The sequence below is a fragment of the Acanthaster planci genome, linkage group LG06, assembly GCF_054643075.1.
Source record: "Acanthaster planci isolate LZ-2023a linkage group LG06, COTS_SCS, whole genome shotgun sequence".
In the NCBI taxonomy this organism is placed as follows: domain Eukaryota; kingdom Metazoa; phylum Echinodermata; class Asteroidea; order Valvatida; family Acanthasteridae; genus Acanthaster; species Acanthaster planci.
Window position 1 is genome coordinate 4,692,933 of NC_141782.1, and position 27,952 is coordinate 4,720,884.

General features: G+C 41.5%; 2 protein-coding genes across 5 annotated transcripts in view; one reads left to right on the top strand and one right to left on the bottom strand.

Annotated features, from left to right (window-relative positions):
* The window catches only part of LOC110988993 (putative phospholipid-transporting ATPase IIB), a 173,221-nt gene extending 146,211 nt beyond the window's left edge, over positions 1 to 27,010 (top strand). For all 4 annotated transcript variants that reach the window (XM_022253028.2, XM_022253026.2, XM_087138273.1 and 1 more), the window contains one exon: positions 19,872 to 27,010. In XM_022253028.2, the coding sequence (XP_022108720.1) occupies positions 19,872 to 20,008 (137 nt within the window). In that variant the 3' untranslated portion in view covers positions 20,009 to 27,010. The remainder of the gene's footprint in view (positions 1 to 19,871) is intronic.
* LOC147798751 (uncharacterized) lies at positions 153 to 7,085 on the bottom strand. The gene is made up of 4 exons (XM_087137774.1): positions 3,218 to 7,085; positions 2,972 to 3,073; positions 1,139 to 1,195; positions 153 to 236 (listed from the first exon to the last, which is right to left on the bottom strand). The coding sequence occupies exons 1-4, from the start codon at positions 7,037 to 7,039 to the stop codon at positions 153 to 155; spliced, it is 4,065 nt and encodes a 1,354-aa protein (XP_086993900.1). The 5' UTR covers positions 7,040 to 7,085.
* Positions 27,011 to 27,952: the final 942 nt, after the last annotated feature.

The window sequence follows — 27,952 nt, forward strand, 5'->3', positions numbered from 1 at the left end:
TGTCAGTACTATGAGGTTCAATCCAGCTACACCCATGTCCACCCTAGCGATAAATTATAGGCCTTAGTCAGTTGAATTCAGGGGGTCGCTGTCAGGATCTTTCATACACCCCTGTCTTCTCCGGCTACCAGGAGGAGGAAAAGGCCTTGCTGTCAGCCAGGAGGTTCCAGCCAGGATCTGGCCAGGCCCCTGGTTCGTTCGGCCCCACGGAGTTGACGGGGAAGCTCCGTGGCCAACTGTGGAAGACCCAAGCAGGGACACCATTAGGATCTTCGACCGCCATGGCCCAGAGGAATCCACGCGGTGTTCCACCAGCCAGTCAACGTCAGCCAAGAAGACTACTTCTCCAGCGGTCTCCGGGCATACTCCCTTTTGCCTACGTACAGAAGTCACTGGGTCGGCTCCCCTCAAGTGTTGGGGCCCACCTTGCCTGGTGCACCACCAAGCCACAATACCCACCACCAAGCAACTCTTCCTCGGGCTCCGCAGAGCCTACCGAGCTTGTACGCCGGAGCATGTGTGGCTCGGAGCAGGGTATGGCTCTGTCTCTGACCACACAATCCGCATTTTCCTCCGAGGACGAAGTTGATTCCATCAGAGCCCTCTCTCCATCCAAGGGCTGCCTCTGTCTTCTTCAGCAGGAAATGATTGAGGTGCTCGGCCTGCCATCAGCCGCTCCACCGGAAGAGGACACTAACCATGGCTCATTCAAATACCATACAGCTCAAATGGAGTCTATTGGACCCATTTTTCCTGAACTCCCACTTGATCATTCACACGTAGAGATCTTCAAGTCTAAGCAGTGGCATGCTCTCCCCAGCCGAGCAACGGCATTTTATCGTTTTCCAATGGAAGATTCCAAGAATTTCTTGTCGGTCCCAGACCTCCCCAACAAGGCTTACTTCGAAAGCTTCCCACTTTGGGCTCCGCTGTATGGCCTTCCTTCTCCTTTTATCAGAGTACATCACCCTTGTTTGTTAGAAAAACTCCCTGGTCTCCTCAGATTTTGCAGCCCTAGCTCTTCGTTGCCTTGACGAAGGACTAAATAACACGTTCAAACAGGTTGTTCAAATATCTTGCGGAGCAACTTCAACAACAAGATCTAACACCCTTGATGCAAGTGGGAATTAAATCTCACCTTCAGCAACTGCCGCTTTTTGGAGAAGACCTTTTCGCCAGCATGTTTGTTGACATGCTGGAGATGGAGGCTAAGCAGACTGATACGGCCAAAAAAATATTCCTCTGTGAGTCACCTTCTTTGTCTTCTCAGCAACCTCAGCAGTGTAGTTCTGGCCGTGTCAGGCCCACTTCAAGCCAGACTTTTTTGATGCATTGCCCTTTTCGTTGGCCACTTCAACAATCAAGCCAATGCCATGCCCCATCCCGTATCACTCCCCAGGCGAGTCGGACCTTCCAGTGCCATGAGAATTCATTGCATGCCCCCCCCCTTCCTTTGGGGACATTGCGCATATTTTTAAGTACCCATTCACAAACAGGATTGCAAGTTACTTCAATTCATATGCAAAGGGAGAGCATACAAGTTCCAGGCTGTCACAACATGGGTCCGTCTTTCCCATGGAGGACTGCAGCGGTAAAGGTTGAGAGACGTGTGCACTTAGTAAGGAAAAACTCAGGAGGGCGAAAATTGTGTTCAGAAAATAAACTCTTAATTTAATTAAGTACCAAATCTATCTTATCCCCAAAAGTAAGATAAACAAGAGAATAAATAAATAAATAAATATATATATATATATACAACTGCTGTCTAAAGGGGCCAAGATATTGTAATTCTACGGTACCGGTACCAGGTTTCAGGGATTAGCCCACCCCTGCATAGGAATATGCTCAGCAGCAGACAAGCGTCCGAGTTCAACAGGGACTTGGCGGTTTTTCCCACGGCCACTACTGTGGGGAAGATACGGCCTGGCTCTGCAGCAGATTCCCCGCTAAGTAGTCTCTCTGGTCTCCCCAGCTACCGTGGGCCTGACACGCCTGAGGTAGGTACACGGCTGGTAGGTACTCGTAGGCAGCGGGCCCCAACTCACCAGTCCACACAGGACTCAGCTTTGTGTACAACTGTACACGGCGGACTCTCCCTACTCAGGAGTAGACTCGTCGTCCACCTCACACCAAATCCACTCAGGATTATTTTAAGCTTTAAATGGTGGTCCACTAAGGACAAACAACCCAGCCTCATGTAGTACCCACGGGGGGGAAACCAGTTATGGTATACTGGCTTAAATCATGGGCCACTCCCTGGTACACACAGTACCAATGTAAAGTACACTCCACACAGGAGGTGACTGCTCACAGTGCAAGCTAGTAAGGCAGTGACTTGGGGGATGCACATGGCATCTCAGTGTTAAACAAAATCACTGAAGCAAAACCTAATTTGCCTAATGCTGATTTCCATGTGAAAGATAAACTCAGATACTCCCTGGGTCAACCTCATTGCTAAAGAGGGGGATTCAAACACAGTGCAAGGTATATGTGAGTCAAAGAATAATAAATTTAATATATTTCAGAACACATTGTGACAACAGCCCCCTATTTAAGATTAAAACTTGTTTTTTATCATCTCTGAAAATCAGTAATTTAGTACAAATTTGACACACATGCTAGTACTTATTCACATCGTACATCTACTCAGGAAGTCTGGTCCTACATTTTGTGAACCTTTTATCGCTCTGATGACAAACCGGTATGGTTGTAGGCTAAGAGCCCACCTCATCACACGATTATTGTTTACCTTGGCTTTTGTGAGAAACGTCAAAGGGTGATGATCTGTCTCCAATATGAATTCTCTACCATATAAGTAGATGTGAAATTTGGAGACCGCCCAAACAAGCGCAAGACATTCTCGTTCTATTGCCGAGTACGCGCGCTCGCGCTGCAGCAGCTTCCTACTGGCATAGCTCACTGGGTGTTTTGTACCATCGCGCTCTTGCATTAGAACTGCACCTATACCTACATCTGAGGCGTCTGCTGCCAGAATATAAGGCTTATCAGGATCTGGAAGACTCAAGATAGGTTCCGACTCAAGACGTGCCTTCAGAGTCCTGAAGGACTGCTCCTGTGCAGCACCCCATTGTACAAGATTGGGTGCGCCTTTCCTAGTCAAGTCAGTCAATGGGGCAGCAATGGCTGCAAAATTAGGTACAAATCTTCGATAATAGCTCAACAGTCCAATGAATGATCGTACCTCTTTCTTACTCACCGGTCTTTCAGCATGAACTATCTGTTCCACCTTGCCTGGCCGTGGTTTGAGGACTCCATCTCCAACAACATGACCTAGAAACTCCAAAGTTTTACAACCAAAGTAACACTTTGTGGGTCGTGCTGTTAATCCGGCGTCCTGTAATCTTTGGAGAACTTCCCTCAGCACCTGTAGATGTCCAACCCATGAATCTGTATAAATCAACACATCATCAATGTAGTTAATTACATGTTCTTGTCCCTGTAATAACTTCCTCATCATTCTGGAGAAAAGTGCTGGAGCATTTATCATGCCGAATGGCAACACTCGAAACTGGTATAAGCCCTCGGCCGTTACAAACGCAGTCTTCTTTTTGTCATCTTCCGCAATAGGTACCTGCCAATATCCTTTGGACAAATCTAATTTAGAAAAGAATTTTCCTTTTCCCAGTCTCGCCATCAAGTCATCTGCATTTGGGATGGGCTCCGGATCGAAAACCGTGATGCTGTTTATTTTCCTGTAATCAATACAGAAACGGTTAGTGCCATCAGGCTTCCTTACTAGGACTATAGGGGATGCGTAGGGCGACTCGGAGTGTTCTATGACACCTAATTTCAGCATCGAGTCTACCTCTTTCCTGATGACTTCACGTGTAGCCTGTGGTGTTGGATAGGGTCTTGACCTAATAGGAATGTCAGTTGTGAGATGAATTGTATGTTCGATAATATCAGTTTTGCCTGGCATATCAGTAAGAACATTTGAATACTGCTCCAGAATTCTACCAACCTCTGCCCTCTGAGCATCATCCAAGTTGTCTCCAAGATGAACATCTGTGATGTTTTCTTTTGCCTCCACTGGTGGGAGAACAACTTCATCCAACCCATCGTCATCATCCGGATCTTCAACAACAAACCCAACTCCTGTCATACCCAATGCCTCTGCTGGACAGACTTCCTCAGGCCTACCTCGTTCTACATACAGCTTTAGCAGGTTAGCATGATAGGTTCGTTCTTTCTCTCCTACCTGAATCACGTAGTCGTGCTTTGCAACTTGTCTCATCACAGGATAAGGACCTGTCCACTGCATCAAGAGCTTATTGTGATCAGTTGGTCTAAGAATTAAAACCTTGTTTCCTACTCGAAATCTCCTATCACTGGCCTTGGCATTGTAGTATTTTTGGTATCGTTTAGATGCTTTCGCCAACTCATCTCGTGCTAGCTCACAAGTGGACTGCAACCTTTCACGCAGATCAACAACATACTGGTAGGTGGTTTTGACATCCTCGTTAACTGTGTCCTCTGACCAGATATCTTGAAGGATGGAGAGAGGTCCCTTCACTGGCCTACCATACATCAGCTCGAACGGAGAAAATCCCAAGCTCTCCTGAGGAGCCTCACGGTAGGCAAACAAGAGTGCTGGAAGAAACCTGTCCCAATCTTTAGGTCTTTCAGCGCACATTCTGCGCAGCATCTTTTTCAAGGTAGCATTGAATCGCTCCACTAAGCCATTGCAAATGGGATGGTAGGGGGTCGTAGTAAGCTGTCTAATCATCAGTAGTCTTCCAACTTCTCTCATTACCTCAGATGTAAACTGGGTTCCCATATCTGTCAGCACTTCTTGAGGAATCCCTAACCGCGAGTAGACTTCAAGCAAAGCTTCAGCAACTCTCTCCGCCTCTATCCGAGGAAGAGCCACAGCCTCAGGGTAGCGCGTTGCGTAGTCGACAACTACCAAGATGTATCTGTTACCCCGGTCGGTTATGGGATGGATGGGGCCCACCAAATCAACAGCAATACGCTTGAAGGGTGTATCGATTAGTGGCATCTCCCCCAATGACACTCTGCCAACCCTTCGCTTGGACACCGTCCGCTGACAAATGTCGCAGGACCTGCAGTACCTCTGCACATCTCCAGAAACACCTGGCCAATAGAAACTGAGGCATAGTTTGTCAGTTGTCTTCTTTACACCTAGATGACCAGCCAGTGGAGAGTCATGAGCAAGCTTCAACACCTCATCCCTATACTTCTGAGGGACCACCAGCTGTTTAATAATTCTGCCTTTGTCCACTTTGGGGGACTGAAACTCTCTGAACAACAGACCTCGATACTTGACATATTTCGAAACATTAGCCTTACCCGTCACACGTGGTGGATCTTGGTCAGCAACATGTTTCCACAACTTTGCCAAAGTAGGGTCCTGTTGTTGTGCCATCAAAATCTCCTCCTTGGACACTGTTTCTCCATCAGTCTCCTTAACGAGTAGTGGTTGAAAAGCCCTGTCTTTCCGAACCTTCATCCCACAGGTTTCTACTGCTCCACCTGGAGTCTCAACGGTCTCGGTCAGCGGTGTCTCCGCGGTCACTGTCTGTGCTGGAGGAGGTTGCCATGACTCATCTGGATTCTGCGGATCTCTAGCTCCTGTGACATTTCCAATAATCAAATCATATAAAGGATTATCCATGCATAAGGCCTCAACATGACCACTGAAAAAAGGAGAGTTCACATCTATTTGGGCAACTGGCACTCGCCGGACTGTTCCATCTAAAAGGATACACGGTTGAATGCGCCCTGTCAAGTTGTCATCTCGTACTACATCTCGGCGGACAACAACAGTACTACACCCTGTATCCCTGAGGACTGTTACAGGTAACTCACCAACAAGCCCTTTCCTCACCGGCATAGAAGGCTCAATGGTGCACGCAGCACTGATAAATGGAAACGCCTTGCCGTTAGTCTGTAGAACTTCTATCTTCTCAATCTCCTCTGACTGACTTGCCGTCGCGTTCAGACAGGCTGCTCCAGTCTGGGTTGATTCCTTGGCCTCTGTATCTACCTTCAGACCTGCAACCTTATTGGACTTGTTCGACTGTTGGGAATTATTTGGATTTGACTTACAGTGCTGAGCAATATGGCCCATTTTATTACATTTGTAACATCGTCTACTAGAGTGTGGGTTGTCATGTGGATTGGTTTGACTCTTATGACCCGAGTACTTACCTCCCGTCTGGGTTTGACCCTTAGGGGTGTATGGCTTTACTCTCATGTCAGGTTTTCTCTGTAACCAATCATGTGCCTCTAGGTAGTGATCAGCGATACTCGTCAATTCAGCAAGGTCCTTCGGCTTTCGTTCTTTCACATAGAGTGCAAGGTCTTTGTCCGCTACTTCGAGGACCTGCTCAGAAACAAAAAGGTCTACAACTTTATTATACGATTTTTCTGTCTTCCCTAATTCAACCCACCTTTCCACATATCCTTTCAACCGATCTGCAAATTGAGCATATCGCTCACCCACTTCCCGTTTTGACGTTCTAAATTTCAGCCGGAAGCCTTCCTCTGTAAGTCTGAAACGATTAAGAAGTGCGGTTTTTACTTCAGAGAAGTCCTTAGCCTTTTCTGCTGGTAATCGTGAAAATACTTCTAAAGCTTTGCCTTTAAGAAGGGCACTAAGAGACAGGCTCCACTCATCTTCAGGCCAACCGTTCAGTTCCGCAAACTGTTCATATCGTCTGAGGTAGGCATCTATGTCATCTGTCTGATCATTAAAACAAGGAAGTTTGGGGGGTTTCGCCGAGCTCCGAGAGTACATCAATGTACTCGAGGCTCCAGGAGCAGGGTTAACAGGAGGTACATGTTCCTGCGCAATCCGCAGTTCATACGCCTTCATTTCACGTTCGTGGTCTCTTACCTTTTGTTTCTCCTCACGTTCAATTCTGCGTTCTTCCCTGTCGTAGTGATCCTGCTGTTTCTTTTCAAGCAATTGCTCTCGCTCACGAGCAAACTCAACCAGCTCTAACCCTTCCAGACCTATCTCCTGTCCTAATTTCAAAAAATTCTCAAACTCCATGTTAATGGTCAACTGAGTGATTAAAAGTACAACAATACACAAGTTATTCAACATTAGACACAATATATAAGCACATGTACTTTGACGCGTGCAACTTTACAGCGATGAAGCAGCAATCGCGAATCGACCTTATCGCAAGGATCTGCAATGCAACACCGGCACCGAACAGCAATTTAGAATGAGAATGTCAATGGTAAAAAAGTCACTTCTGACAACAGGAACAACTGTCCTTTTGCTTGAATAATTCAACAATTTCGCGCAATCACACTGTGTAAGGGAAGCAAAGGGGAAGGGACATAGGTTTCTATTAGAGACAGACCCTTTCAATAACTCATGCAAAGAGTCTCTAAACTCAACTTGAACCTACGCAATTTACAAGTGTATTAACCTGGTTAAACCTTACCGTCCACTTACATCAATCAACAAATCCACTACATCAAAAGAAATTTTCGATTCCTGGACCAGCCCCCATTTGTCACAACATGGGTCCGTCTTTCCCATGGAGGACTGCAGCGGTAAAGGTTGAGAGACGTGTGCACTTAGTAAGGAAAAACTCAGGAGGGCGAAAATTGTGTTCAGAAAATAAACTCTTAATTTAATTAAGTACCAAATCTATCTTATCCCCAAAAGTAAGATAAACAAGAGAATAAATAAATAAATAAATATATATATATATATACAACTGCTGTCTAAAGGGGCCAAGATATTGTAATTCTACGGTACCGGTACCAGGTTTCAGGGATTAGCCCACCCCTGCATAGGAATATGCTCAGCAGCAGACAAGCGTCCGAGTTCAACAGGGACTTGGCGGTTTTTCCCACGGCCACTACTGTGGGGAAGATACGGCCTGGCTCTGCAGCAGATTCCCCGCTAAGTAGTCTCTCTGGTCTCCCCAGCTACCGTGGGCCTGACACGCCTGAGGTAGGTACACGGCTGGTAGGTACTCGTAGGCAGCGGGCCCCAACTCACCAGTCCACACAGGACTCAGCTTTGTGTACAACTGTACACGGCGGACTCTCCCTACTCAGGAGTAGACTCGTCGTCCACCTCACACCAAATCCACTCAGGATTATTTTAAGCTTTAAATGGTGGTCCACTAAGGACAAACAACCCAGCCTCATGTAGTACCCACGGGGGGGAAACCAGTTATGGTATACTGGCTTAAATCATGGGCCACTCCCTGGTACACACAGTACCAATGTAAAGTACACTCCACACAGGAGGTGACTGCTCACAGTGCAAGCTAGTAAGGCAGTGACTTGGGGGATGCACATGGCATCTCAGTGTTAAACAAAATCACTGAAGCAAAACCTAATTTGCCTAATGCTGATTTCCATGTGAAAGATAAACTCAGATACTCCCTGGGTCAACCTCATTGCTAAAGAGGGGGATTCAAACACAGTGCAAGGTATATGTGAGTCAAAGAATAATAAATTTAATATATTTCAGAACACATTGTGACACAGGCCCTGCCCATCAGTCTATCAACTTCACCCAGAGTCTTCACACGAATTGCTGAGACCGTCACGGCTTACATGTATCTATGCCATCTAGACGTTTTAATTTTCCAGTACTTAGACGACTGATTGATCATGGGCCAATCTCAAGGCAAAGCCCTAACCGCAACCAGCTTCACCTGCAACCTCACTTCCCATCTCAGCTTTCTTATCAACCAAGAAAAGTCAAATTTGATACCATCCAAGCTTCCGACATATCTGGGGGAAATACTCGATCTCTGCAGGGGTGTAATCATGCCAATGGTGGACCGAGTAATCCATCTTCAAAACTGCATTTCTCTTTTCCGTTTGTCACAGTCACCAACCGCCTTCGCTTGGCGCCATCTCCTCAGCTTAAATGACCAGCATGGTGGACCTAATACAGTGGTGCAGTTTCCACATGAGACCACTCCAGATCCGTCTGCTCTCCTACTACCAGCCAAGACAGAACCCATCGATTTGCCAGTCCATGTTTCAGACAATGCCCATCAACATCTACTATGGTGGCTAAAAAAGAACCACTAGCTGCGTTCCCCTTTTGGCAAGCCAAACCAGACGTAGTCATTTCGACTGAGTATCATCTTTCGGATGGGGACATCCTTTCTTCCACATAAAGTATCTGCAACCAGGAGTGTCAAATTCCAAACAGACCACATCAATGCATTGGAACTTTAGGCTGTCTTCAATGCCCTACGTCAATTCCTCATGCACATCAAGGGGAAAAACAACCTGATCCGCTCAGAAAACTCCATGTTAGTAGCGTACATCAATCATGAAGGTGGTACACGCCCCCCCCCCAACTGTGCACCCTAACATGGGAGATTTTATGCTGGGCGATAAATCACTCAACATGCAAGCAATCCACGTCACAGGGCCCAACAATAACATAGCGGACGCTCTATTCCACGGTACAATTCACCCAATGAAATGGATTTTTAACGCCGGTGTAGGCAAATCCTTCTTCTCTGCAAAAGAGAAACCTCACAGCAATCTTTTTCATCAGCAGACAATGCCCAACTCCCAGTGTTTTGCACCAGAATGCCTCACCCATGAGCGTGGGCCACAGATGTCCCACAGATCAATTGGACCGGCGTACGCCTTTCCTCCAATCTCTCTGGTTCCACAGGTCATATCCAAGATAGAACACGAACATTGTTGGATTCTGCTCATTGCCCCTTTCTTTCCATGTCAGCCTGGTTCCCTGGGCTGACCAGGCTCGTGGTTCGCAGACCGTTCATCCTTCCAAAGTCAGGACTTCTCCATTCGGCACCAGAAAGTCTTCACTTAATGTGCTAGACATTGTCCAACGATCCTTCTGCCATGCTGTTGCCATGTCCGCATGAGGACGACGCTCTTCAACCCGCAAGGTGTGCAACAGCCGAATACAGTATTTCACTACATGGTGACGAACATGCTGTGGCTCCAACCGACGCTCCTTTAAATACTGGGGCGGACTTTTTCATGTACCTTATCAATTCAGGCCTACAAGTATCCACGATCCACAACAATAGATTTGCCTCAGGCGCCCTATATTCTTAATTGATTTTGTATCGATTTCAGAAAAATTAACAAGGTTACTGTTTTCAATGCAGAACCTTTGCCCTGTCAAGACGAAATTTTCGCAAAGCTATCGCAAGACCAGTATTTTTCGAAGGTCAACTTGACAAAAGGTTATTGGCAAATTCCACTTTCGGATGATGATAAGGCCAAAACAGCTTTTCTAACACCTAACAGGCTGTATCATTTCAAAACCATGCCTTTTGGCTTAGTAAATGCACTGGCAACATTCACCTGAATCATGTGATCACAGCTGAATGGACTAGCAAATGTCGAAAACTTCATAGATGATATTCTTGTTCACTCTCCGACTTGGGAGAAACACCTTGAGGGGCTTAAGGAACTTCATTAGGCGCAATTAACTGCGAAACCCAGTAAATGTGCAATCGGGATGGAAAGAGTTGAATTTCTTGGTCATGTAGTAGGAAAGGGTCAACTCGCACCAAAACAAGAAGTTGACAAAATACAGTCCGCAACACTACCTGAAACTAAGAACAACTAAGGTCGTTCTTGGGATTGAGCGGATATTACCAACGTTAAATTCCGAATTATGCCACAATCGCCACTCTGCTCACAGATAAGACTAGAAACATTGAACCAAATCACATTGAGTGGACGCAGAGCGCTAAACAAGCCTATAACCACTTCCTGCCGCGGACTCCGGAATTGGAGACGTATGGTTTATATGCGTGGCTGGGGTCTCCGAACTCAGACAAAGGAAACAGGGCACTGTAACAAAAGACCGTACTCCGAACAAAAGACCAGGCTGCTGGGCATTACTGACATTTTTCACTCTAAAAAGTGGTGAAACCGTATACCAGGGTTTGGGACATTTAGAGCGAGCGGATTAGCACCGGGGACAAAAGCACTCCACCAATGCAGCGATGAGCCACACAGCACCGCTGCACGCTAATCTGGCCCCTGTTGAAAACAGGTCAGCAGTGCACTGAGCCATGTTCGCGAACAAAAGAAAGTTACATTACACCACACAATCTGGGCTCTTTTCACAAGGCTGCAGGCCTGGCTAAAATACTCGGGTGTCAATGAAGGTCACCTGTCAACTTAGAGTAGTGCCTAAAGATTACTTTGTGCGGCTATAAACGACCATTAAATGAAATGATGAATTTTTGAAGGATTTTGAAAACGGAAAAAATGATAGTCATGCCGGCCCAGCATCATCAACATTGAAAAAATGCCCCGGCATGAAGTGGTTAATACACTGAAAGCTGTGTTGTTCAAATTTCCCGTACTGCACTTACCTAATTGCGGAAAGCCATTCATATTGAGAACAGACGCATCTGAGGTAGGAATCGGCGCAGTTTTGATGCAGGAACGAGACAGTCACACATTCCCCATTGCGTACGCAAGCCGCAAACTACTTAACCGCGAACACGCATACTCAGTAATGGAGTGCCTTGTGTTGTTGTATGGTGTACAGAAATACCAACCATACTTATATGGGCAGCCATTCATACTAGAAACTGACCACCAGCCTCTTATCTATCTAAGTAAGTGGAAAGTTGCAAATACAAGAATCATGAGATGGGCGCTGGTACTCCAGTTGTATCGAATCCAACTCCGCGCGATTAAGGGATCCGACAACGTAGGAGCAGACTTTTTGAGTAGAAATGTGTAATTTTTACAGCCTTTGGAGATAAATGTGATACATTTACTTCAAAAGGGGGAGTAAATTGTCAGGAAAATATTTGCATTTTGCGTCGTATTTATTGTACGTTTTTCCGCAGTGGAACTCTTATGGTAAATAGAACCCGTGCCAATTCAGCTTTATCAAAAGCACAGTGCCCAGCTTGGGTTCTTCTTTGACTAAATGGCTTCAGAACTATTCAAATGATTTTCTTATTGTCACACAAGCAAAGTTTTCAGGGTTTTTGTCCTCTACTGTGGTTAATATTTGCAAGGTTGGCAGATTTAAATCACCAATTTAACTTAAGGGAATACAAATATGTGCTTGGCCAGTCTTAACCACTTGCTGCGGGGAACCCTATTTTGAGCACCATGGGTTTATACGCAGAGCAGGGCTGCAAGAAATCGGACAAAAGAGCTGGTACGTATAACAAAAGACCATACTCGGAACAAAAGACCCACAACCTGCTACTGGGAATTGCCATCATTTTTGGCCTTTCATTTTTCGAAGGTAATCCGTCTCTGTTTTTAAACAGTATACCATTGTTTCAGGCATAGTGTGCCCGCGCAGTAGCACTGTGGACAAAAGTGCTCCAGGACCCCATTGATGAGCGACACAGCACCGCTGCGCGCTAATCCAGCCGTGTTGGAAAAGACGCCACTCGCATTCACTGGGAACAAAGGAAATTACGCAGCACCTCACAATTCTGGGTTCTCTTTACAGGGTGGCAGGCCTGGCTGAAATACTCAGGAGTCAGTGAAGGCTGCCTGTCAGCTTAGAGTAGCCACCAAACAGTCATTCGTGTGGGTGTAAACGTCCATTAAATGAAATGATATATTTTTGAATAAATCTTGAAAATGGCCTGTATGTGTGTGTGTGAATTGCATTTTTGAAAGCACCCGGTAACAAGTGGTTAAACATGCAGTGTTCAGTCTCCTGCGCTGCTGTTAAATGTTAGTTTAAAACTAGCCAAACACGTTTATTCCCGATAAATACCTTTTTGTTCAGAGAGTCAAAAGAGGTCAACGATTTTGTTCTAGAATTTTCACTTTCATTTTCCCGAACACCCCATTCATTTTCTGGTACATTCCTTTCCAATTTCAAACTTGTCTAAAATAATCTCCTTAAATGAACTTAGCACGTACATGGCGCATTGCATGCACATGGACTCTTGACCAATCAGACTCAAAACTGTCTCGTATCCATGTGCTAGTGTGTGAGTTACACAGTGGGCATTATTAAATATTGACTCATTTCGACCAATAGGAATGGAAAATCTGTCAGAGGTGTTTATGAATGCAATTTAAATCAAGTGATTTTTTTTTAATCAGTGAATTAAATCAGCATCTGAAATTTTCTTTTGTTAAAGGCCAAAATATTATATTTGTTTTTTCGACTGATTTGTAACTAGGTTTAGCACATTTTACATCGAAAATCCCTTCAGCAGTGAGCCCTTCATTTCCTAGTGTTGATAAGAAGTACGAATGCACAAGCATAACAATCTGGGTTGGCAGGATTTTTGTTCAATTCAAGCCATTTGCTTTAAATTAAATCAGCTTTTGGGATGCATTGCATGAATAGACTTTTGATACCCCACTTAGATGTCACATTTTATTTCTTTCTGCCTCTGTGATACACTTTCGTAAACTTGTACGTTTATTGTAACAACATTAAAATAACTAAGAACTGCCTCTGAGACACCAGGGCAATGCATAACCTCTGTTACATGTAAAGGATTCATAATGGTGATTTATTTTTACTTCATTTATAGTGTCCACTTCTGAGTTTCACATGATAAAGATTGATGCTTTGTGTACATAAACCCTTTTATCTCCACGAGTACACTAGTATTTTATTGGGATTAGTCATGTTGGTCATTATGCAGTGAAGCAAAATCAGCAACAAGCCTGAGTCACTACTCTATTGATCACAAAGGAGCTGAATCACAAACAACATATTGTAACAAGACTGGTTTATGCACAGATAAAAGCAAGTAAAATACTAACATTCTTTTTAGATTTACATACATGTATAGCATGTAAATTTAATGTACATGTTGTTGATGGCATTTTTTCACTTCGCGGTTAGTTGGTATGACTTCCTTGTAAACAAATTCCTGTGAACTCTAGTTTTGTGAAAGCTCAGAGTCCGGTTTAAAAGTATGGTACTTTACCCTTGGTATCTGTACCATATCTCTGAAGGAACTGTCTTTTCTGTGGGTACATGTAGGTGCTACATGTACAGTTGTGCTCAAAATTATTTATACCCTTCAGAAAATAACATACTTTTCTAAATTCTTTATTTGTAAAAGCTATTATGGAGGTACATCCACTATATCTTTTGTATATTTGTTGCAACACACAAACCCATATGTGTGTTGGATAAATGCCATTTGCATAATAACAGATACGGCATTGGTTTCTTTTTTTCTCCTGGTCAAATTATTCATACCCCAGGTTTACGTAGTCTAAAGTCTCTACTTAATGATCAATAGCGTGACCTTTGTTCTTGATGACTTCTTGACTCCTGGCCATCACTCTGGTCTTCAGCTCCCTCCACAGATTCTCTATTGGATTTAGGTCAGGACTTTGACTTGGCCATTCCAGTACATAGACACCACTGTCCTTGAACCACTGCTTTACTACCTTGGCAGTGTGCTTGGGGTCATTGTCCTGCTGGTACGTCTAATCAGGTCCAAGCTGGAGTTTCTCAGCAGACGCTTTCACATTGTTATGAAGGATCTTGATATAATCTTTTGCCCTGTATCTTAATGAAGTTCCCGGTACCACTGGCAGAGAAGCAACCACATAGCATTATGTTGCCACCACCATTCTTACGGATGTATTGCCTCCAGATGTAGGCAATATCTGTGTGGCCAAACAGCTCCATCTTTGTCTCATTAGACCACAGGACAGATGACCAAAAGGTAGGATCTTGGTTCAGATGTGTAAATGCCAGATGAGCCTCCTTGTTTGTTTGTTCCCAAGTAGTGGTGTCTTCCTGGGCCTGTATCCATGGAGACCTCCTTTGTGCTGTACTCACTGGATGGTTGCCTGTGACACCTTCATCCCAGCATTGTCAAGGGTATCAATTAGGGCCTTGGTTGTGATTTTTCTGGCAGGTCTAAGAGATACTTTGCACTTACTGTGTTGAACCTCTTATGCTTCCTGATGATACTCTGAACTGTTGCAACAGGGACCTCATATTGCTTGCAAATTGCCTTGTAACCTTTACCTTGTTTATGGGCATTCATGATACGCTGGTGTATATCCTCTCCGAGTTCCTTGTTCTTGGCAAAGGTGACAAGTAACTGAGAATGATCTGAAAACTTTTTTCTTTTTATACTTTTTGTGAGAGATCACATTTTATCAGAATCTTGAGCACAGAGTCATCGAAAGAACGTATTTATTGTATTGGAACATCTTGAAATAGCTTCATGCCAAAGATTCTGGCAGTCGTAGAAAGTGAAAATAAGCAGTATTAATGAAAGGACATTTTTTCATGGGATTTTGTCTGGGTATGAATAATTTTTTTTTTAAATTTCAAAAATTCATATCTTTTTTCCTGAACACCTAAACCCCATCGACTCTAATCTGACAGACGACATCTATTTAGCACGCATCAGTATTGTATTGCTCATCGCTGGAGCACTTTTGTCCCGCACTGAATGCAACAAACCGTGGTATAATCTTTCAAAACAATGACAGATTTTCTCCGCTATCAACAATTAAAAAAATTTCGGCCATTCTTTTGTTACGAGTCTTTTGTTACAAGGCCCAGTTCTTTCGTCCGATTTCAGGCAGCCCAGCATTGCATATAAAGAAAATATACCCGAAACCAGGCTCCCTGGCAGCAAGTGGTTAATGCCAAACCTGATGTGTAGATAGTCGCCAAACCTAAAATAAGTCCTAAACAATGTAACTGAGAAAATTTTATGTGAAAAAGTAAGTAACCTAATGACAGTTATTAGATAAGATAACAGATTTTGCAACACCACTCAGCTGTTTCAGAAAAAATATCAATTTAATTTAATTCTCACATTCTGGGGCACAAATAAATGTCATCATCTGAGAACTTGGAAACACAAAACCCCATTGAATGTTTTAAATCTGCAAAACTAAGATTCATGTACATGTGGGTGTGGGGGGTGTGAGTTTGTTTCTGCATTCAATAGGGGACCTTGAACAATAGAGGACAATAAGGTCCCTGGTTGACAGAGGGTCCCTGATTGACAACTGTGTACAAAACATATGGGTGGCCTTCTAAAAAAGTTGAAGTACAAACAAAAGAGGAACAATCGGGGGCCCGCAGTTGCAGGCAAATTTCACATATAAACTATTGTCAGCTCTTTCAGTCAGCAAAAGAAAGCTTCAAAGCAAGTGTGCAACATATTTGTAGGATGAAATGGGTTCTTTAATTCATACTGAAAAAACTAAAGTTGCCATTGGTTTTTAATATTTGAGTTCATGTATGTGACTATGCTTGCTGTGTTGTAATTGTCATTTGGGTTGGATTAAATAGGGAACTACAATCCTGGCCAAATCTTGCTGGGCCCCCCTCCCCTAGTTTCCTCTCGGTGTTGTCCGTCATTACAAAGTCTTTGTTTTGTCCCAGCTGGAGAGAACAACATTGACGGGGGGGGGGGGGAACAGGGAAACCAGGGGAGGGTATGCTTGTTGTGACATGTTCCATCCATTTTTGGCCGGGATTTTTTGAAGTTCTTCATAGTTTAATTTAGGTTAATAGCATGCTGTTTTTGATGGGCTGTTTACTTTTGTGTTCTTTCCAAAGCATGCAATGATGGTCAAAGCTTTAACAAAGAATGCATACATATATTATATATTTGGGGCAAATAGTAATATTAAAATAAATAAATATACATTAAGCATTTTATCTTAACACCTATGTGTGATGAGTGCTGTGGATTATATTTTTTTTAAGAAAGGTAGACTTATCATAATTGAAAAAAGTCAACAAAAACCCCGCTTTTCAAAACCAATTGTATCGTCAGACAGAAACCTTTGTATCATTTTGTAGCTTGTCAGACACTATTTCAACTGATATAAATTTGCTTTTGAAAAATATTGAATAGAGTGCAGAAATTTGCATTTACCTTTACAGTAAACAATGAAAAGTACCAAACAAGAAAAACATGCATCGACATACAGTATGGTTGTTGATGCATTTTTACAATCGGCCATAAACGGCCAGGGCAACAATGTCTAGTTTATTCATTAACTGGTTGACTGATTAATTGGCTACAAAAAATCAACTTAAAAGCCGTCGCCACGCAGGATTTGACATTGTTTCGAGCACAGTGAACAGCGCCAGCTATTGTTCAGACATGTAGAGTATACTGCAGATGATGATTTGTGTGCGAAGGTTAGTTGTAATTTGAGGGTTATAACACAGCTTAAGTGGAATTTAAACTAAAAAGTAGTTGAAAGAATGTTGATTGTCGATCCCAATGTACGTTGGAGGGTGAAGAGATTTTTTTTGTGCCAGTTGTTGTGTAAACCAGCCAAACGATGACACTTCTACCTGCTTGTGGCTTATCTCGGACTCGGTATTGTGTCATGACCTGGAATAGCAGATAAGAGTGTTTTTTAAACTGCCTAGCGATTGGCCAAATAGGACATCTGAATTGGAACTCAGCTTTTCAATTGTGAAATATTTCAACACATTTTGTGTGGTTTCATTTTCATGGAAATGTTGATTTAAACTTTTGACTAAGACTTCCGAGAAATAAATAATACTGAAAATTAAAAATATGTTTTTTTGCAAATAAAAATCATGACAGAACACGCAGGCATTACAGGTACCTCCATGGACAGAAACACGGTCTATTTCAACTTGAACTGGAAGATAAGTGAAAAAACTTGAAAGGAAAATCATGGGTTGAACAAAAGAGGCCAATTTCATTGAGATCGCCAGCAAAATACGTACGTAATTCCACACCCTGACCTCACAGGTTCAGAACGCACTGAGGGAACAGTCACCCAATGAATATTACTTCTTTAGGAAGAATTGAAAAACACAATTGAATTGGGAAGAGAGTCACTGGGAAAAGGCTGCTTTTCAGTTTTTCAGATTACTTCATATTTTCAATCACTAAAATGCTTAATGAAAGAGGGACCCAGACCAAGTAAGGAACTTTCTTTATTGCAATAATACCTCTCAAATAAAGAAAAAAGTCATTGTCATTTTATTTTAAAACTTCAAAGAACATTAAGTGAAAGTGAAATGCAGTCACACAATTCCTTTCCATCATTTCCCCCTTCCTTTCCTGTTATTTTGCAATGAAATACAGATGCATAATGATCTCACTTCCAAACTTACATAATCATCTCTTAAAAATGATCACAGATTTTTTTCAAAACTGCGAGTCCACCAGGAAGGTTCACTCCATCCTTCCATCCCCCGGATATCGTCATTCTGGCTATTTAGTCCTTGACGTCATCCTCGTCTGACAAACTTTGGTGCCCTGTCCGCATGCTGATATGGTACCTTATCCCTAACTCCCTAGGATGTATGCAAAATCATATTAAAATTGGAGGATTCAGGGCTGTTAGGGTTAATCAATTGCACAGCTGTTCATCACATCCACCAAGACCTATTGTCCAGCCTTCTGAGACATGATTGCAAGGTGGATGGTTTCAGCTATTAAGTTGGTAATGTTGACTGGCCTTCTGGTTCAGATGACCAGTGTAAACAGCATATTGGCACACATGACGTCTGTGGCGTTTCATCCTCATGAACCTATTTCAAAGGGGTTTCTGTGATGGACATTTGCAAAGCTGGTTGTTGGAAACTCCTACCACATTCTCCTCCTGTTATCTCAGATAAGTTTTGCAGGGGGACCATACACTTGTTTTTGTATTAATCTCATTTGCCTCCTTAGTGGAGGATAGATGTTGATGGTGCATCCTCGCCTTCACATCGTCCACAGGTTCGATGCTACTCTGCATATGTATTGGTAATCTATGTACGTTGCAGGCAGTAGACTTTTCCCTCACCAAGAGTGGGTTGAGTCTACTACTGCATACCTACCTGATTACCAATCTCCCTCCCTCCTCCCCTCACGGCCTAGGCACACTTTGCATGTTGAAAAAGAGGAAGAACAAGGCAGCTGCCTTCGCTGGGAGGCCGAGTGAGTGGGGGATCGAGAATTTAGTGAATGAAAGTAATGGACTAGGAAATAATGCATATGTACATGTATTGGTAATCTGGTAGATATGCAGTCGTAGACTCAACCCACTCTAGGTGGGGGAGGGGGATTTCCCTGAAACAAAATGAAAGCACAATTGCTCATCACGATGCAAGTGTTGATTGTGTTCAAAATCTGTGTAGGATCTTAAATGTTCTTGAAATTTTTTCTCTGAAAATCTGAAATGTTTAGGGCCAGCGACCATTTAGGCCCGGTTTGAAAAGGGCCCCCGGTAGCCCACCCTGTATAATGCCTGCCCTAATTCACCTATTCAGGCTACTCCAGGCCGGTACCAGGCCTGTCTGTACATCAGCATTTCAAAGTCCCTGATGAAAGCTTCCCCCACCATGCTTCCACAGATGAATAGGGATCTAAGCAGATTAGTGTAAACATTGTATAGAGCTGAAGGATTAAAAACCACAAGCATGTTCCTTCTTGGATAGATTACATGTACCAGTACTTGCAAACAATAGACCCCAGGATGGAGAAGTTCGAGATAAACAACCAGTCCAGCATCCCAGGCCGGTATGAAAAGGGTTTTTGCAACAGGGTGAGCTTACCGGGGGGGGGGCCTTTTCAAACCGGGTCTAAATGGTCGCCGGCGCTTAGTTTCCTCAAATTCTGTGTTGTAAAGAGACTTGACTTTTTTGTTTACAGGTAAGCTGTGATAAAAGCTGATGTGGTTTAGTTCTAGTTGTTTTAGTGATAGCACAGAATGGAAAAAAAGTCAAATGTAATTTATTTCAATTTTATGGAGATGTACTTAGACTTTTAATCAGTATACTAAGCAATGAGTAGACACTATGTTTCCATCACGTGTCCCATTGAACTAGTGTGGTCATGCCCACTCATGGACTTGCATGTATGTGAAATGAGCTGTACTTGTACAAGCCTTTCAAACCGGTCATTTTTCTGCTCTGATTACAGATCGTAATTTCATCATCACTGGTACATTCTGGTGGAAAGTGGTGGTCATCACACTCATCAGTTGTGTTCCTCTATATATTCTCAAGTATCTACGTAGACGTTTCAGCCCTTCAACTTACTCCAAGCTGAGTGATTGAAATGTAAGACTTGTCACTATGAAATTGGTGCTGGAACTATTAATGGGCTGTGTGGACCATTGAAAACAGCTGGAGACCAATTTTCAGTTACATGGGCACAAACCTACAGTGTGTTTTTGTGACAGAAACCTGATTGAGCCTGAATGTAGGGTACTGCAGAAACTTCACTCTTAACACTAATTCTGTATATTATTAAAGTAAAAATGATCAATACACAAATTATGGTCAAGCATTAGTGAATATAAAGCTTACGCATTCACGTCATTTGCTGATGATCACATTTGTGGCCATTCAGATTGGTGACAAATTGGCATTGGATATTGGTTTGTAGCAAAATACTGGCCCAAATAAATCAAGCTTAACAGTAAGTTAAAAAAAGTAAGTTAGAAAAGTAAGTGAATGAAACTTAGGCTGTTAAATAGTCAAGCTAAATCCAAATCTGTGTTTCCTTGTACTGTGCGTAAAGAACGTTCTTGCTTTGTTTAATGGCTAACAAAATATATGTGTATGCATAATTGCTTATTACAGTTAGGCCATGGCATTGTTATTTAAATTTTTATTTTATTGGTAACATGTTGCAGAGAAGAGGGTTCTCTAACAACTGAAATTAAAACCCCTTGCCTTAACCAAAGCACCCCATAAATTTATTCCTATTAACCTGACAAGATTACTGGCAACATTAGCTTAATTTAACATGTGCCGGCATTCATTTCAAAAGCTTCAAGAAGAATGAAAAAGATAAAAGCAAAGAAAACATAAAAGCACACCCAAAAAGGAATTTTCAACCCTTGCATCCCTCCTTTGGGTCCAGTCATGAGTGATTGTTGAAATAGTCACTCTTTTCAAACAGAAGCAACCCTGTCCAGACTTCGTTCTTGAATCCTTTTTAAAATGTTATTTGGCTTTCAAATATTCATAAAATACTTGAATAGCATGTACTGTTAATTTTTTTTTTCAGTCAACATATAGCATGAGATGTTACTATATGAACTTGTGATAGCTGGGAAACACATTAGTGAAACAGACATGATTAATGCTGGTTCACGCACACTCTGTACAGATCTAAAACCAATCATTCCATGCATACATACATGTACATGTTGCTATTAAAAAGATGGTGATTTGATAAAGTAACCTCGTATGCTTTTCAGAAGGAATGCACTTGAAGGCTAAAAAAAATCTGTGTATCATCCAATGCATTGATATCAAGACATAAGAGATACATGTATGCCTTCGTTTGGTCAAGTAATGAATCCAGCCAGTGCATTATGAGATGACTGGTGTGTATTTAATTATGTAGCAACTTGTGAACACAGCAAGCGTGGAATATGGAACATGCAATTTTTGGTTAAAACTCTAGAAGGGAATTAAAAATTGTGTGTAGATTAATTATAAATATCCACATGCACAGAGTTAGTCCCCCAAAAAGTAACCCAAAAGTAACATTTAGTTTCTCCCAAAATAACTGTCGAAAAATGCTGTTCTCAGTGTCAAATTATAGTTCAGGATGTTCTTTTTTTTTTAACTGAAGACTTCATTTAAATCTGGTGATGCATTGCGGAAATATTGCAAAGTACGTAGCTCAACTTATTTTTGTTCTGTCCAGTGGAGATTTATATTGTTTATCTTGCAAATGCATGCAGTCTCTGAATTCAAATCTTAAATTATGGCACAACTGTTTTGGTTCCTTGATTCTTTCAAATTCCTTTCTACGTTTAGCTCTAAACTTGAAACTGATGCTCACTTCAGAATGTAGTGGTTGTTAATTGTGCAGTTTCATTGCTTAACCACTTGCTGCCAGTTGCTTTTAAAAATGCAGTGCACACATACGGGATATTTTCAAGATTTTCAGTTTTCAAAATTCTTCAAAATTAATGATTTCATTTAATGGATGTTTACACCCCCACAAATGACTGTTTGGTGGCTACTCTTAGCTGACGGGCAACCTTCATTGAGTATTTCAGCCAGGCCAGCTGCCCTGTAACGAGAGCCCAGAATTGGTAGGCATTGCGTAATTTCCTTTGTCCCCAGTGAATGCGAGTGGAGTCTTTTCAAACGCGGCTGGATTAGCATGCAGCAGTGCTGTGTCACTCATCAATGGGGCCCTGGAGCACTTTTGTCCACAGTGCTAATCCGCGGGCGCGCTATGCCCAAAACAGTGGTATACTGTTTAAAAACAGTTACAGATTACCTTCAAAATATGCAAGCCAAAAAATGATGGCTATTCCAGCAGCAGGTCTTTTGTTCCGAGTACAGTCTTTCATGTACACAGACCAGCTCTTATGTCCCATTTCGCTCACCCCGGCTCTGCGTATAAACCCATGGTGCTCGTAACGGGATTCCCCAGCAGCAAGTGGTTAATGAGATAGTTCTTGGTCCTTGTCATCTTGAATACTCATCTTAGAAGACTCACTACATGTAAGAGGCTATGAAGAGTGACTTATTTTGAAATTAACTCATTAAATTTGTATGGTATCCTGTGGGAAGTCTGTTTCACTTTTGGATAGTCTGTGGTAAAAATGAGTTTGTGTAGCATTTTTGCTGCAATTTCAGATTGTTCAGAGTTGTTTTCTCTGCACAAAGATAGCTATCTATCATCTAGTTTGATGAGTACTTTATTATTTTGTGGAGGTACATGTAGATGAACTGATTTATCTCTTGTCTTTGTTCAAGTATTGCCCATGTTAGTCACAATGCTCCACCTTGAGTAGTTGTTGCACATAAAGTTTGCAGCACACCTCTACATACTGACCAGTACATTGACACCTTTCTTGGTGTACAGGTTTCAATGGTTTGCTACCATATTCCAGATCAGGTCTAACCAAGGTTAAATAAAGATCTTCCTTGCTACCTGTGGATGGCCTTTGCAACAGCATGTGCACCAGCTGGAACACCAGCTTAGATTATTTTGGATGAGGATGTCAAGGGAAGTGATTTCCGTTTTCTCTCGAAGAGTAACTCCTAAAACTCAGTAGTTTGTATTGGCAGGATTCCATTTTCTTGCTGAGACTAAATTTCATGCACCATGTTTTTGCCCGCTTAAAATGTCAAAATCTTTCTGGAATAAGTACTTGTTTACTGGCGACTGGACTTGACGATAGACCATGCAGTCATCAGCAAAACAACATGTTATTTCCCCCAGTTAGTGAACAAAAGGAACAAACTAGAGCTTATCTGTCTGTTGGCAACAGAACAGATGGCTTTTTCTCCTTCTGAAATTTAACCAATTAATCTAAAGCATAAGCCCTTTGGTGAAATGATACGATCATGTCCATATAGGTTCAAGTTTGGAACCCAATCATGCATGCACTTCAAGAGAGTGCCCCTTGACATGACATGACATGATTATCTGATGACATCATCATTACATGAGGTCAATTTTGTCTATAATACTTCCCTTTCAAAACACCAGCCAAGTTTCAACCCCATTGGACATGTACTTTAGGAGATATAGTACTTTAAAGGATACACCTTTAATGTCACGTGATTTTTCACTTAATGACGTCATCATCACATGAGGTCAATGTTTGCCTAAAGCACTTCCTTTTCAAGATATCTGCTAGGTTTGAACCCGATTTGACGTACAGTTCAGGAGATATAGCACTTTAAAGGATGCAAATTTGATGTCACATGATTTGTCACTTTATGACATCATCATCACATGAGGTCAATGTTTGCTTAAAGCAGGAGATATAGCTTATTAAATAGTGCGCCTTTAATGTCACGTGACTTATTGTTTAATGACGTCATCACTAAATGAGCTCAATATTTGCCTAAAGCACTTCCTTTCCAAGATACAAGCAGGGTTTCAACCCAGCACTAACACCGACAGACTATACCGTTGAAAAAACTTAATACCTATTACCACTTTTAAACAATAAGCTCACTTCCGGTTTCGACCAGAAGGAAGGGTCACATGATTTGACTCAAACAAGATGAATTGAAGGCCCAATTTCACTGTGGCACTTGGCGCAAAAAGAATGTTGCAGGAAGCCACAGTTGATTTTATATGGATTTTTTTTAATTTAACGGAATATTTAAATGTTTAAAATTTAATAATAAATCACTTGATGATGTCATCATGACGTAATTATTTTAGTATCATCTTTGCCTCAAGGTCTTTCCTTAGTGTAACTTTGATGACTATCGAAGATAGCCGAGAAACCAAAATGATGCCTAAAAATGTGTACAAAGTCAATAGGCTAAATAGATATTGAAAAATGAATAATAAATTAGTTGATGAGGTCATCACGACATCATTGTTCTTGGACCATCTGTGCATAAGGGTTGTTCATTGACATAAGTTTGATGAAGATCCGAAGTTTCTAAGGGACCAAAGTCGTGGGTAGAAAAAACAGGAACAAAACAAATGGGATTTGGGTCATCATCAGAAGAAGAAACTAGAGCTCATCTGTCTGTTGGCCAACAGAACAGAGGGCTAGTTTGCATTCCTTTGTTAAATTGAACAACCAATCTACTGCACAAACCTGATAATCATTTCATCATGACCATTTGGGTTCAAGATTTCAACCTTATCAGGCATGCACTACGGGGAAATAACTTGTTTTAAATAAACTGTAATTCGACTCCTCATTGATGTCATCATCACCACATCAGGTACATTTTCGCCTAAAACACTTTCCTTTCCTTGATATCTGCAACGTTTGAAATAGAGGGGAAATGTACTCCAGGAGATATAGCACTTCAAAAGATGCACCTTTAATGTCATGTGACTCGTTTGCTGAAGATATTGTCATCACATGAGGTCAGTCTATGTTTATAAACCTTTCCTTCCTAACCATCTCCAAGGTTTCAACCCAGTCAGACACGAACAACAAAAAATACAATACAAAACATGATTTAGCACAGATTACAGATTTTAAACATTTGTGTCTTTTGGCGTTCCATACAATGCGATCTGTTCTCTGCACAATGTGCTCAGCATTTTGCCAGGTCCTGAGTATATGCACTGTGCGCTGCCTGCCACACGTTACAGGCAGATATTGCACGTCCACGCACACAGCACCCAATGCACGGTATGCGAATTGGAGTTCGAGTTCGCAAATATTGGAAGGGGTTTTCGTCGTCGGTGCTTCATCTGTGTGAAGAAGTACACCACTTATGCACTTCATGCAGTTGACTTCAATGTTTTTAGCTATCATATAATGAAAAATTCACGCTGAAATCTGTTGCGGTTGATTTTTTTACGAATTTTGAAAAATAAAAGAACTTTTTACATAACTTCCTATCTGATGACATCATCGGCCCCAAATTTCACACATGTTGACTGGGTGAAAATAATCATACATGTCAATTTTCAGATGATTCGGACAAACTTCGCCACAGACATCTGCTCAAAATTCATTTTTTCAGAATTTTTAACCTGTCACTAGAGGGCACTTGATAAGGACATGACGTCATCAGTAGATGATTTGAAGAATACTATACCCCCACCGACTAACACCATTGAAAGCAAGCTGATACCCATTACCACTTTTAAACAATAAGCCCACTTCGGGTTTCGACCAGAAGGGTCACGTGATTTGACCTACGAGAGGTAAAATGAAGACCAAATTTTACCTTGCCACTTGCAGCAAACAGAATGTTGCAAGAAGCCACAGTTGATTTTATATGGATTTTAAAATAATTAAAGTAATATTTAAATATTCAAAATTTAATAACAAATCACTTGATGTTGTCGTGACATGATTATTTGAGTATTATCTTTGCTTTGAGGTTTTTCCTTGCTGTAACTTTGATGACATTTGAATGTTGCTGAACAACCAAAATGTTGCCTTGAAAATGTGTACAAAGTCAATGGGCTGAAATAAATATTGAAAAATCAATAATAAATTGTTTGATGACGTCATCATGACGTCATGTTTCGAGGACCATTTAATGCATAAGGGTCCTTCATTGGTAAAAGTTTGATCAAGATCCAAAGTGGCAAAAGCAATAAAGTTGTGTAGAGAAAAAAGCGTGCACAAAGTGAATGGGTTTTGCGCAGAAGACAAAGAAAAAAAACAGAAGAGAAGTAATGCCTTTTTCACAAAATTGCAAAAAGCCCCCCAAAAAAGGAACAAAAACAATGTCTTGCATAATCTAGATTATCTCCAAAATGCAGTATCAAATTTAAATGAAGTCTTCGATTTTGAAAGGATAATGCTCTGAACTTTTTGTTTAATACAAAAAAGAACAATTTTTGTCTTCATGGTTACTTTTTAATTTTTGGTCACCCTGTATTGTGAATGTGAACAGAGGGTGCAAAATTACTTTTGTTCTGGATTCAAATCAACCAATTCCTTTGAGGTGTCAATTCTGCTGTGTGTACCATGCAAGTCTAATAAATGTATTTTTAGCTAAAGGTTTGCAGTTTGAAGTATCATCCTTGGGATATTGAAATTAATGATGAATGTTGATTTATTGTAATCAACACTGATGAAACTGATCAACACTGATGAAACGTATTCATCATACAGTGGGAATTTACTTTGAGGTAATTACAAATCTTTATCAACTTTTTAAAAAATCATTTACGTATTCAAGATTATATCTATTGGTAGTAATGTATAATATACTAAAGTGAAATTAAGATATAGTGCTTTGCAATAATACCCAGGTTGAATCATTTTCATGTGTATGAAGTTGTGTCCGTTCACAATGAAGTTTGCCTCCTTCCAAACTTTGAGCTTGTCTTATGTAGTCTTACCAGTTTATAAAGCTCTTGCATTAAAGTCTACCCCAAGCATCTTTTCTGTAGAACTGTCGCAGCAGGATGATTATTTTGACTCTTAAAAAGAGGTGGCACAAGTGTCTGTAACAAGGGTAAATACATGTAGTGTGAGCATGTTTTAGTCTAGAAAGAAGTTAATTGACTTAAATGGAGATCAATATGTATTAGATCTGGATGATGATTGTATTAAATAAAGCATGCATTAACATTGAGCTGGGAACCTGCAAGGCAATAGTGCATTAAAATAAATGCCAAGAAATATCCTTCTACCCCGATTTTGTCCTTGTTCTTTGTGTTTTGCCTCAGATGAACCAACCGCCAAAAGCTACTTGCCTTTTCTGTTGCATAAGAGTGTTTATTTATTGACACACAATGCTTCAGTTCACCATTTATTAGAAAGATTGAAATCGTATCTACATGTACCCATATCATCTTGAATTCTTATCCCATTAATCAGTCACCTTTCACTGGTATTTCAAATGTTTGGAAGCTTTTCACAATATATGTACTAAAGTGCTTTTGACATTTTACATTTTTTTCCTCTTGTTGATGTGTAGTGTAAAAGGGCACCAAGGCACTTTTTTTCACTTTTGGAGTCACTGGTGAAGAATCTCAAACATGTATCAAAAAATGCTCTTTTTTATTGCACGGGCTAGGAAAAAAGCAACACAAAACAAAACCCCGCAGGCAAACAGAAATCTGGTTGATTAAAATGCTCTGAATTCATCTCTATTTATAATTTTAATAGTGCATGTTTATTACAGAAAACGTAGTACAGAAAATGTCTTATATTGTTTAGCCACTGTGACTATGAAAACCCCACAAAATTTGGTGCTTTGGAGTATGTATCACCATTTTCCCCATCTTGTGTTGGTCGTCAGAACATTCCAAAACATGAAAATAAACTCACCAGGTACATGTATATCTAACCCCCCTCCCGACGCACACACAAGTGTGTAAACGCCTTCAATCTTGGACTCCCTATTGTTCCTCTTTTGTTCATACTCTAACTTTTTCGGAAGACCTCCCATATGTTTTGTACACGTTTTCCAACCATTGACTCTTCGGCAACCGTGAGTAGTAGGAGAGGGACAGTTCTGGAGCACACGCCCCCTTTTTACCCCGTTTTTGCTCAAAACCCTTGGGTAGTACATCGACTCAAAAAATCGTGGGAATCGTTTTGGTGAGAAAAAATGGGAAAAAATATAAAT